Raw genomic sequence first — 12,462 nt, forward strand, 5'->3', positions numbered from 1 at the left:
TTGAGGAGGTGTGGTGTATAGCCTCCAATGTTCTGGGCAGAGAGGAGGTTCCCAGGCTAGTGTGCCTTTTCTTCTTTTGTTCCTTAATTACTTGAGGGATATCTTGAGTGATTTCTTGAGTGATTTCCTGAATCCCACTTAGGTGGGTCATTAGGTGTGGATTAGTTGCTAAAGCCTTCGTGTCTTGAACTCTTGAACTTTGTGAAGAGTTTTTCTGAGAAGATGGCTGTACTGCACTTGGTTGTGCTCTGGCTTGGCTTCGTGTATAGGGGCGAGCTGTGGTTTTGTGGCCTGTGCCAGCCAAATCTGTGTAGGGATTGCAGGGGGGTGCAGCATCCGGAGGTGCCACCCTGGTTTGGCTACTGGATGGTGTCTGTAATTTATCTGTGGAGAGGGTCTGGGTTTGGGTCTGGTGTGGTTGATTGGTGATGGCGTTCTGTGTGCCTCTGGATCTGGTGTCAGATTTTGTGGGGAGGGCTAATTTCCAGATGTCTGGCAAGCGGGATGTGTCGTCACGCTTGTTCATGTTGTGAGGGTGTTTCTCTATCTCGATGGCTTCCATGATTATTCTCTTGTGGTGATGTTCCATGTTAAAGAGCAATTTGGAATCTGCAAAATTAATTTCGTGTCCTGTTTCTTTCATGTGTTGGAAAAGAGAGGAAGTTTTTTCTTCTTTTTTGACGGCATTCTTGTGTTCTGCGATACGTGCATTTATTCGTCTGTTTGTTTGTCCAATGTACGTGGCTGGGCAGACTTTGCAGGGTATTTCATAGACCCCTTGGTTTTCAAACTGAATTTTATCCTTGGGGTTTCTGAGGATATTGGCTATTTTTTGGTTGGTGCAAAAGGCTGTTTTGATATTGTGTTTATGGAGGATTTTGCTAATTTTATCTGTAGTGCCCTTGATATAAGGAAGGAGGGCTATGCCATTGTTTTCTTCTGTGTCTTGGTTTTTGGGGGGTGTTTCTTTTTGGATTAGCTTCGTAACCCTGTTTTGCTGGTATCCATTGGCAATTAACACATTTGAGAGATTCTGTAACTCAGTTGTCAAGTGGTCTTCGTCAGCCAGGCGTTTGGTTCTGGAGATGAGAGTCTTGGCTACGGAGTTTATTTGTGCAGGGTGGTGGTGTGATTGTGCATGTAAGTAGCGGTTGGTGTGTGTTTTTTTCCGGTAGATAGTGTGTCCTAGGGAGCCATCAGGTTTTTTGTAGATTAGGACGTCAAGGAAGGGAAGTTGGTTGTTGGTCTATGAAATACCCTGCAAAGTCTGCCCAGCCACGTACATTGGACAAACAAACAGACGAATAAATGCACGTATCGCAGAACACAAGAATGCCGTCAAAAAAGAAGAAAAAACTTCCTCTCTTTTCCAACACATGAAAGAAACAGGACACGAAATTAATTTTGCAGATTCCAAATTGCTCTTTAACATGGAACATCACCACAAGAGAATAATCATGGAAGCCATCGAGATAGAGAAACACCCTCACAACATGAACAAGCGTGACGACACATCCCGCTTGCCAGACATCTGGAAATTAGCCCTCCCCACAAAATCTGACACCAGATCCAGAGGCACACAGAACGCCATCACCAATCAACCACACCAGACCCAAACCCAGACCCTCTCCACAGATAAATTACAGACACCATCCAGTAGCCAAACCAGGGTGGCACCTCCGGATGCTGCACCCCCCTGCAATCCCTACACAGATTTGGCTGGCACAGGCCACAAAACCACAGCTCGCCCCTATACACGAAGCCAAGCCAGAGCACAACCAAGTGCAGTACAGCCATCTTCTCAGAAAAACTCTTCACAAAGTTCAAGAGTTCAAGACACGAAGGCTTTAGCAACTAATCCACACCTAATGACCCACCTAAGTGGGATTCAGGAAATCACTCAAGAAATCACTCAAGATATCCCTCAAGTAATTAAGGAACAAAAGAAGAAAAGGCACACTAGCCTGGGAACCTCCTCTCTGCCCAGAACATTGGAGGCTATACACCACACCTCCTCAACAGTATTTATAGGAACTCAAACACTGAGATCCTGCTCTGTTCCAGTAACAAGAAGCCGAAAGCACCAGCCTGAAGATGACGAGTGAGACCTCGTCGAAACGTCGCCTAGACACCCCAACTTTTACACGGGAAGACACCCGAGGACACCAAAACCTGCATTCCTGTACCCGTGAAAATCTACGAAAGCAAATATCTCACCTCTACGGGGAGGAAACCTTCCAGCTGACAAGAACCTACGAGAAACTAGAAATCCGAAGAGCCACCATCTTATGTGATCTCTTGTTCCTACGCAACTGCCGAGACAACAACTTAATTCCCACATGCTTCCAACTTAAATTCCACTCTAAAACCCCAGCTACCGAAAGGATCCTGAAACGAACTGAACTATCTCTAATCAGAAACGAACTACACAAGAAAAGATACCTACTAAACCAAACCAACAAAGATCTACTCACTCTTCACCTCAAACTCTGTAACAAAATCCACCCTGCACTCTGGGACAAATGCAAACAACTAGCCGTCTGGAGAGCTGAAACGGAGACCTCACACAAGACAGACACACACACCAACAAACTCCACAAACTAGAGAAACGCCAGAAGCCCAGCCACCCTCCACAACAACCCATGAAACAAACAGTACATAACATATCAGACAGGATCCTCACCTCAACTGAAACCAAAGTACTCTCCAAAGGTTTCAACTTTGCAGTCGCCCCGAGACGCATCCCCACGGAAAACATCATATGCGGAGTCGAAGCTAGCCTAACCAAAATCAATCCAGATGAAGCCAATAAAATCAGACTTGAAGTCACCAACATCCTCTGCTCCAGCAAACCACCCAGAAGCAATTTACACAAAGAAGAACAGAAAGCACTCACCAACCTGAGGAAAGACAACAACATAATCATTCTCCCAGCAGACAAAGGTAATGCCACTGTTGTGATGAACACATCGGACTACCAAGCAAAACTATCAAATCTACTCCAAGACCCTACCTACCAACCTATAAAAACAGATCCCACCACCTATCTGGAAAAAACCACCAAATCCAAAATAAAAGCCTCTCCTATCAGTGAAGAAATCCAGCTAAGAATCATCCCCAGAGAAAAATCATCCAGATGCCCCAAACTCTACGGCCTCCCCAAGATACACAAAGAAGGAACACCACTCAGACCAATAGTCAGCTCCATAGGCTCACCTCTACAAAATCTCGCTAAATTTCTCGCCAAGCAACTTCAGCCCTATGCAGAATCCATCTCTTCACACGTTCCAAACTCCTTCCAGTTCATAGAAACAATAAAGAAGCAAAACCTACAACCCAATGACCTACTTGTGAGCTTCGATGTTGTATCTCTCTTCACACAAGTGCCCATTAATGAAGCCTTGACAGCCATCCAAAACAAATACAATCCCCCCGAATACATCTTGGACCTGACCAACCACTGCCTAACCAACACGTACTTCATCCACAATGGACAAAGATACAAACAGATAGAAGGAGCACCTATGGGATCACCCCTCTCACCGGTCATCGCTAACCTGTACATGGAACACTTTGAAACCAATGCTTTAGACAAGTCAGAACACAAACCCAAACTTTGGCTCAGATATGTTGACGACACCTTTGTAATTTGGCCACACGGGAAGGAAAAACTGGATAGCTTCCTCACACATCTCAACAGCCTACACCCCAAAATACAATTCACTATGGAAATAGAAGCCAACAACCAACTTCCCTTCCTTGACGTCCTAATCTACAAAAAACCTGATGGCTCCCTAGGACACACTATCTACCGGAAAAAAACACACACCAACCGCTACTTACATGCACAATCACACCACCACCCTGCACAAATAAACTCCGTAGCCAAGACTCTCATCTCCAGAACCAAACGCCTGGCTGACGAAGACCACTTGACAACTGAGTTACAGAATCTCTCAAATGTGTTAATTGCCAATGGATACCAGCAAAACAGGGTTACGAAGCTAATCCAAAAAGAAACACCCCCCAAAAACCAAGACACAGAAGAAAACAATGGCATAGCCCTCCTTCCTTATATCAAGGGCACTACAGATAAAATTAGCAAAATCCTCCATAAACACAATATCAAAACAGCCTTTTGCACCAACCAAAAAATAGCCAATATCCTCAGAAACCCCAAGGATAAAATTCAGTTGGAAAACCAAGGGGTCTATGAAATACCCTGCAAAGTCTGCCCAGCCACGTACATTGGACAAACAAACAGACGAATAAATGCACGTATCGCAGAACACAAGAATGCCGTCAAAAAAGAAGAAAAAACTTCCTCTCTTTTCCAACACATGAAAGAAACAGGACACGAAATTAATTTTGCAGATTCCAAATTGCTCTTTAACATGGAACATCACCACAAGAGAATAATCATGGAAGCCATCGAGATAGAGAAACACCCTCACAACATGAACAAGCGTGACGACACATCCCGCTTGCCAGACATCTGGAAATTAGCCCTCCCCACAAAATCTGACACCAGATCCAGAGGCACACAGAACGCCATCACCAATCAACCACACCAGACCCAAACCCAGACCCTCTCCACAGATAAATTACAGACACCATCCAGTAGCCAAACCAGGGTGGCACCTCCGGATGCTGCACCCCCCTGCAATCCCTACACAGATTTGGCTGGCACAGGCCACAAAACCACAGCTCGCCCCTATACACGAAGCCAAGCCAGAGCACAACCAAGTGCAGTACAGCCATCTTCTCAGAAAAACTCTTCACAAAGTTCAAGAGTTCAAGACACGAAGGCTTTAGCAACTAATCCACACCTAATGACCCACCTAAGTGGGATTCAGGAAATCACTCAAGAAATCACTCAAGATATCCCTCAAGTAATTAAGGAACAAAAGAAGAAAAGGCACACTAGCCTGGGAACCTCCTCTCTGCCCAGAACATTGGAGGCTATACACCACACCTCCTCAACAGTATTTATAGGAACTCAAACACTGAGATCCTGCTCTGTTCCAGTAACAAGAAGCCGAAAGCACCAGCCTGAAGATGACGAGTGAGACCTCGTCGAAACGTCGCCTAGACACCCCAACTTTTACACGGGAAGACACCCGAGGACACCAAAAACATATATATATATATATATATATATATATATATATTATTCAGACTATGCACTGGGTCATCCCTACAGTTTTCATTTTATTAACTCCACAGTTATCTCTTTCTACACAGTCCTGATACACTGGTTTTTCTAAACTGTTGGTGTTTAATGCACATGAAAATATGGCACATGTAGAGGTAAATAAATAACTCTTCCGGATGGCAGATGGCCAGACGTTTAATGTGCCTTACACCGCAGACAGTGGCTGAGGCCTAATTAAAGCCATTACAATAATTATTAAATTATTGTAAGGGCTCCAGCTAGTAGAGGTTGTGTACTTGGGAGGCCTTTTCTAATAACAGCAGTTCTAAATTTTCACTACAGCTAGTTTTATTTTCCAATTCGGTCTTGCTGTCTCCCTCTCCCTCCCTCCCTCTCCCTCCTCTCTCTGAAGGCACGCTGACTTAATGACTATTCATCCTTTCACGTTAGGGGGAAAATACTAACTACAGAATAAGAGAGTGTGTGTACTGGCAAGATCATTAGTCTGAATAAATGTGACAGCCAAGTTGCACCAGAAATACCACAGTTAGCGGTAAGCAGAAACTACAGCTTTGGGTGAAAAATACTATAATTATGAGGGTTTGAGGGGTGGAGGGGCTCAGGGAAAGCTCCACAGTTTTTATCCGCAAAGAAATCGATAGTAGTTCTGACTGCTTCTTTACACAGGAGTAGGGCTAGGTGAATGAAAGAGCTTATTGATTTGCCTGAGTGATGTTACTGTAGCAAATAATGGACTGGAAGAGAAAAGGCTTGTAGATACAAAGCAATGTTTTTTAGGACATCTGTATTTATTTATGCAGCTACATATCCCTGGCTGTGTATAAGAGGATTAACTTCTTCTATATGTGTATTCTGTCACAAGTACATTCCAGATGGCTAAGATCTTCCATTCACTATTACTACTACTTGGCCCAACATTACTCACCTAGCTTGTATCTGAGGAAGAATCTGAACCTAAAGCTAGTATCGTGAATTGGACCAAGTCATGAAAGTTTCCATCCTATGGCTAATAATATAGGCTTGTATCCAATAGCATAAAAAACAATATACTATCTACATAATAATGACATTCCTATAGGACTTTTATTCTTCAGTCACATAAAAATCTCCCCCTCCAAAATATTTCTGCTTAAATGACTGCACGCACACAAAGATGACACACACCTGTCTAAACATAATCTGGCAGTAAAGCTCTGCTGGAAATGAAGGAGATATATTTCCGTGCTAATTTGTCATAATGGTCCATTCACACCAGCAGAGTTATATGTACATTATCTCTTCTATCTCCAAGACATACTGTCAGGAAATTAAGTTAAGAATTCCCCTGCCCCCCACTCAGTATTACAAAAATATGCTTCTTTCTAAAGTCATAAGCTTCTTGCCTCCCTCCCATACACTGAGGAACTGGAGACAACCTTACAAGATGGCTGACAAGAACAGATATTGTCAGATAAATATCACATGGAAATTTCATTTTGTTACCTGTGAGGTAACTTGAACCAAAAAGGAAGGGAAGGGGAAAGCATCACCATAAAGTCTTTGCAGTGCTTCAAAAGCCTTCACAATCTATTTGAACAGTGGTTATATTTGGGCAGAAAAAGTTAATGTGTGTTGTCCATAGGCAATGATCACTCTTATTATACCATTGCCATGGCCCAGTGAAAACTGTCCATTGTATACATCCTATCAGTTTATTTGGAAGCTTGTATACATCCTATGCATGTTTATTTGGAAGCTTGTTCAAAAGCTTTCGACTCCTAAATATGTGGGCCTATCAGTACACATTTACTTTGGAAGGGTTGTAGCTCAGTAGTAAGGCATGCACATTGCATGTTGAAGGGTCCCAGATTCAATCCCTGGTATATCCAGTTTGTGCTGGGAATATTCCCTGCCTGAAATTCTGGGGAGCTGCTGGCTGTCAGTATGAAAAATCATGAGCTAGATCAGGGTTTCTCAAACTTGGGTCTCCAGCTGTTTTTTTGGTACTACAATTCCCACCATCCCTGACCACTGGTCCTGCTAGCTAGGGATGATGGGAGTTGTAGTCCAGCAACAGCTGGAGACCCAAGTTGGGGAAACTCGGAGCTAGATGGAGCTGGTCTCACTTGGTGTACGGCAGCTTCTTGGATTCCTATTTGGAAGAAAATCCCACTTCGTTCAATGGGGCTTCATTCAACCCGGGTGGTGTAGTGGTTAAGAGTGATAGACTTGTAATCTGGTGAACCGGGTTTGCTTCTCCACTCCTCCACATGCAGCTGCTGGGTGACCTTGGGCTAGTCACACTTCTCTGAAGTCTCTCAGCCCCACTCACCTCACAGAGTGTTTGTTGTGGGGGAGGAAGGGAAAGGAGAATGTTAGCCTCTTTGAGACTCCTTAGGGTAGTGATAAAGTTGGATATCAAACCCAAACTCCTCCTCCCTCATAGGTGTGCTGAGGATTGTAGCCTAAATGAATATGTCACGAAACAAGTATTTAGGAACAGGAGCCAACAGAAATCTAGTACCATGACCACAGTCTTTCCTTTAAAAAAAATCCTCATGCAGGACTAGACCCACACCAATCCCATAGAGGTATACACTAAGCAGAAACTAGCACTTATCTAGTAAGGTTGGGAACTTTAGCCCAGCCAGTGCCTAAAGGCACTTCCAGGCTGAGATTTATTCAGGTTGCAGTGGCACTCAGGACCTAGAAGACACACAAGAACTTTGCCAGGTCTCATACTGAAGCTTGCAAGTCCAAATCCCAGGAGGGAGAAATTAAGGTGAGATGGAAAAATAAATAAATAAAAATATGAAGGATTTGCTGTTAAAACCCTCATGCAATTGTGCACCTTTTTTTTTTTAAGGAAGCATGGCCTCCCATGCCTAGCAAGCTTCAGTCGAAATTCTTCCCAAATGGAGCACAGAGCAGGACATTTTCCTGAAACTTCTGCCAAATGTTTTAAATGCAGGATTGTGGGTTTCCCACCCACCGCTGTGTTGTCATAAAGTGGAGGGTCCTTTTTGGATCCACTCCAGCAATATAGTATGAGAATATTGAATCCTTAATTGTTTTTTCAGTGGGTTTCTTTCTTCTACAAATCACAATGCCAGTGTAGCTGCATTTGTGTACTTCTACTTACTCTGCATACATAGACCATCTGTGCAGTTCTTGGACTGTAAGACAAGGCCTTCACAGTCTTTCCCCCCGTTCTTTGGTGCTGGGGCCATGCATTCCCTCCTGCGCCAGTGGGTACACTCTGTTCCACAGGTAGACCATTTACTCCACGGTGTCCACCTTCCATCTACTGTTCCAGAAAAAAGTAAAAAATAATAATAATCAATTTTGAAGGGGAGGGAGGCAAGAGGCAGAGATGCAAATAAAGACTTGTTTATAAAGTCATTTTTTTAAAAAAACTAAAAAATCCAGATGCGAATCTGCTGTGCATGAAGAGTGGTACAACATTTGAGAAAGCCGATATTTTATTTATCCAAAATACAGATCATGCAATATCAAGAATATTTATTTTAGTCTGAAAATACTCTGAAGCCTATATTAAAGGGCTTTGTTTCAGTCTGTTTCTGGATCATTTGCCTTATTTGTTTAAGGAACAGCCTAGATTGTGGGGGTGCCTAGCTGTAATGAAATCTTACGGTGATCTGACATTTAATTCATATTGCTCAAGGACAGCAAATTCCACCCAGAAAGCAGCTAGCGTATGTACATATGCAGCCCTTTCTATTCGGCTACTAACACCCTGATTCAGTGGACACTTCCAGATTCCCACTATTTGTTGGGTGGGATTTAACGCATCCCAGAAAATTCAGGTTGTGCAAACTCGGGTTGTACAACAAACCCTCTTCCAAATAAAAATCTGTACTTTTTACAGCAAAGAAAAGTGACGGAGAATGTGGTGGGATAAGAATTGCTTGACACTGTGACATATAGCATCACTGCAAACAAATAGGAGGAAATCTAACAGCTAACATTGTATAACACCTCCACAAACTTTGTGCGAACATAAATCATGTTTAACATCCAATATGAAGCGTATATGGAAGCAATCAGTGACTCTGATGTGGTCACTGACTTCATGATAAGATTGAGCCCAACTATCCACAGTGATGACTTTCTGCTTTAACAAATGCTTGTAGTATGAGAAGCAGCAGTCTAATAGCAAGCTGCTGGGCTAACACCTTCATCTTTAGAGTTTGTGTCACTCATTAGATTTAATAAACCTGATTAGCTGCACCATAATTCTCACTTGCCACCCCATCCAAACACACAAGATTTGAGCACAGAGGCAGAAGTGACACTAAATTTCCAACCCTCCTTGACCCCAAAACACTGTTGCCCTTAGGCTGTTTCCTCTGCCAAACATGCTCTCTGTTCCTTTTGCATACTTGGACAACATCAGCAGTATCACAAGCAACTGAAGCACATAGGGAGATGAGAAGTTGGACACTTGCCCTCTCTTTGTCCATCATCTTCGAGCCCTACATAACAGTGCACTAGGGAGAGAGACACAGTGGTCTTTGAGATTTGTAGTATTCCAAGTGCTATTGCTTAGGTTACTACAGCTATCAAGGGCCAGAAAGTCATGCTGAAAGATGGGGAGGTAGACAGACCTCCCTGTCTCCCAATTCTACACATACTACTGCTGTTCATGTTGTCACTGGCCAGGTGTGTGTGTGTTTGTGTGTGTGTGTTTTCTGGGTCTGATGGAGATAGGTAGGATGGGTCATTTTCAGAGACTTGTGTTGGTTCAGAAAATTATCCAAGTTCTTTCTTTGTGTTTATTTTGTTTTGCAGAGGTGGGGGTGGAACCTCAGATTATTTCAAAATCAATCCCAAATGAGATGTGGAGAGTTTACCAGTCTGTATTTATTCATTATGTTTTTTACTAGTCAATTTATAGATTGCTTACTATAAAAAAAAAATCTTCAGGCAGTTTACAAAAACAAAATATCTAAAATATGCTTTAAAACAAAATATATCGATAAGTATTCAAAAATGTCAAATCTCTAGTGAGCAGGATATCAAGTCTTTGAGCAAGGTGACCAAAATGTAGCAAGAAGGGGGGAAAGTTCCCCTATGAATGCCCTTGTTTGTCCCGGCAGGTAAAAAAGTCTTCACTCAAGAGCTTAAAATATTGTTTTCAGATTTACTGCTCAGAATCCTTTTATATACTTAAATTTCAGTTTACTTCCAGAGATTTCAACAGAGCTAAGACTTAAGTCTCTTAAGATTTTGAGCTTTGAAATGTTACGTAAATTGCAAATTACAAAGAACAGAGATGGTGGGTAAGCTTTGTGCAATAATTGGAATGAACCTACTGCTGTTTGCACACCATTCTGTGCATTTATATAACAGAATGAAACATTTACCCGCTGAAAGGGAGGGGAGGGGGGAACAAGAAAACAGTTATCTCTCAAAAGCTTGATGCTAGAAGAACAAGATGGAAACAAAATATACAGAAGTGGACGCATCAGAGTTATATTTGACATACCTGGACACAATGTGGTGCAAGCTATTTTCTGCAAACTTTGGCCTTCACAGAAGGCACCTCCATTGAGTGGAGCAGGGTTGGTACAGGTTCTTGTGCGCTTCTGGGAGCCTTTTCCACAACGGCTGTTGCAGACGGACCACTCGGTCCAGGTTGACCATCCTCCATTGACTGAGAAGACAGAGAAATAGAGAAGGCTCAAAGGCAGGGTATATAAGTCAATGAACACTGAGATTTCACAGGAATCCCAACGCTTTTACTATTTCATGTACTGTGTTGGCCTCTCTTTTAAGCCAGCTATGGTGAATGTTGGAGCTTAATCGCTTTAGTTATCTATACACATGAACTGGTGCTTCTTAAAAGCCTAAGCTCTTCACTCTTATGTATTGCATGCAATTTCCCTTATGGTTTCCAGTAGCCTGCCAAACTCCTCAGTTAAGTGCACTACAATTAGGGTAGTGATTCAGCTGATCTTTATTTCCATCCCAGCTGATATGTGGAACACTGGCACACAATTTATGAATTCTAATTAAATGAATCAGCAAATGCAAATGAGTAATGTATCCCTCCCCTAGTAGATGTACCAACCCTAATTACAAAATTCCTTTTCTAGGGGAGCATTAATTCACAACTCTGTTATCAGTTAACTTTTCTCCCCTTCCCCATTTTAAACAGTGCTTATATGGTGCCAGGCAAAAATATTCCTCTTCTTGCAGGCCTGAGGCTAATTAAACAATCTGTGGCCTTTAAAACTGTGCATGTTGGGGTTGTGGGTGTATTGTTTTAGTTTGTTATTATGGAATATATTTTTACATTTTCATATTGTAAACTGCCCTGTGATCTTTGGATGAAGAGTAATACAAAAATTTAGTAATTAGTATAATAATATTAATGCTTACCACGTGACAACAGCCTGTTGAGAATTCTGAAGGTTGTCCTGCCTTAAGGCAGAGAAAGCTGAAAATGAATGCAACCACATAGACAGAAAAGGTGCTCTTAGTCACCTCTCTTTCTCTTTATAAGTTCTTTATATACCTTTATCTCTTCCCTGGGAAGCCTTCAGATTTCTCAACAGCAGAACGCCAGGCTGCTCTCACATGTTGAATGTAATATGGGGTCTAGGTTCTAATTCTTGCATGCCAAAGGCAGTATTGACTGCATATTCCCACTGGTTCCGTTTTTATGCCTTGGTAATGAAATGTGGAAAAAAGCAAGGCATGGGACGTCAGCATTCCACAGGAACAAGAAGAACTAATTTCTTCAGCTCACTGTGTTTTGATTAAAAATGAGAATGTAAGAAGACTCCTTCTGGATCAGACCAAAGACGTACCTAGCCTAGCCTTTGATTTGCCCAGTTGCCAACCAGCTTCCCATGGGAAGCCTGCAAGCAGAGTATGAGCACCATCACACTCTCCCCACTCATGTTCTCCAGCAACTGGTTTTTAGATGCACAGAACCTCTGATACTGGGAATAATTGATATCCAGTGTGACTAGCAAACAAAGCACCATTCTCTACATGCTCTGTTGGAAAACAAAAATAACTCAGTGCACCTTTGCTCTACTCATTCCTTCACCGGTGCCTATCCTCATTTGCAGCATGCCGTAGGTCAAGGGTAGAGAGCATAAGGCCCTCTATATGTTGCCGAACTTAGCCTCCAACAACCTTGACCACTGGCTTCTGTATAGGATCAAATGGCTGTTTTCCTTAATTCACTGACAGTCTTTGTCATAGAGGTGTGAGCTCATGCAAAAAGTATCTTCGGTAGGCTTATCGGGTTTTCAACTCCAATCCCCTATTC

General features: G+C 42.6%; 1 protein-coding gene across 2 annotated transcripts in view; it reads right to left on the reverse strand.

Moving 5' to 3' along the window:
* UNC5C (unc-5 netrin receptor C) overlaps nt 1–12,462 on the reverse strand; it is a 307,445-nt gene that overhangs the window by 52,132 nt on the left and 242,851 nt on the right. For both annotated transcript variants that reach the window (XM_083398294.1, XM_083398293.1), the window contains exons 6-7: nt 10,666–10,833; nt 8,299–8,463 (exon numbers count right to left, since the gene is read on the reverse strand). In XM_083398294.1, coding sequence (XP_083254420.1) covers nt 8,299–8,463; nt 10,666–10,833 — 333 coding nt within the window. The remainder of the gene's footprint in view (nt 1–8,298; nt 8,464–10,665; nt 10,834–12,462) is intronic.

This window comes from Podarcis tiliguerta, assembly GCF_965153285.1.
Source record: "Podarcis tiliguerta genome assembly, chromosome: 9".
Taxonomy (NCBI): Eukaryota; Metazoa; Chordata; class Lepidosauria; order Squamata; family Lacertidae; genus Podarcis; species Podarcis tiliguerta.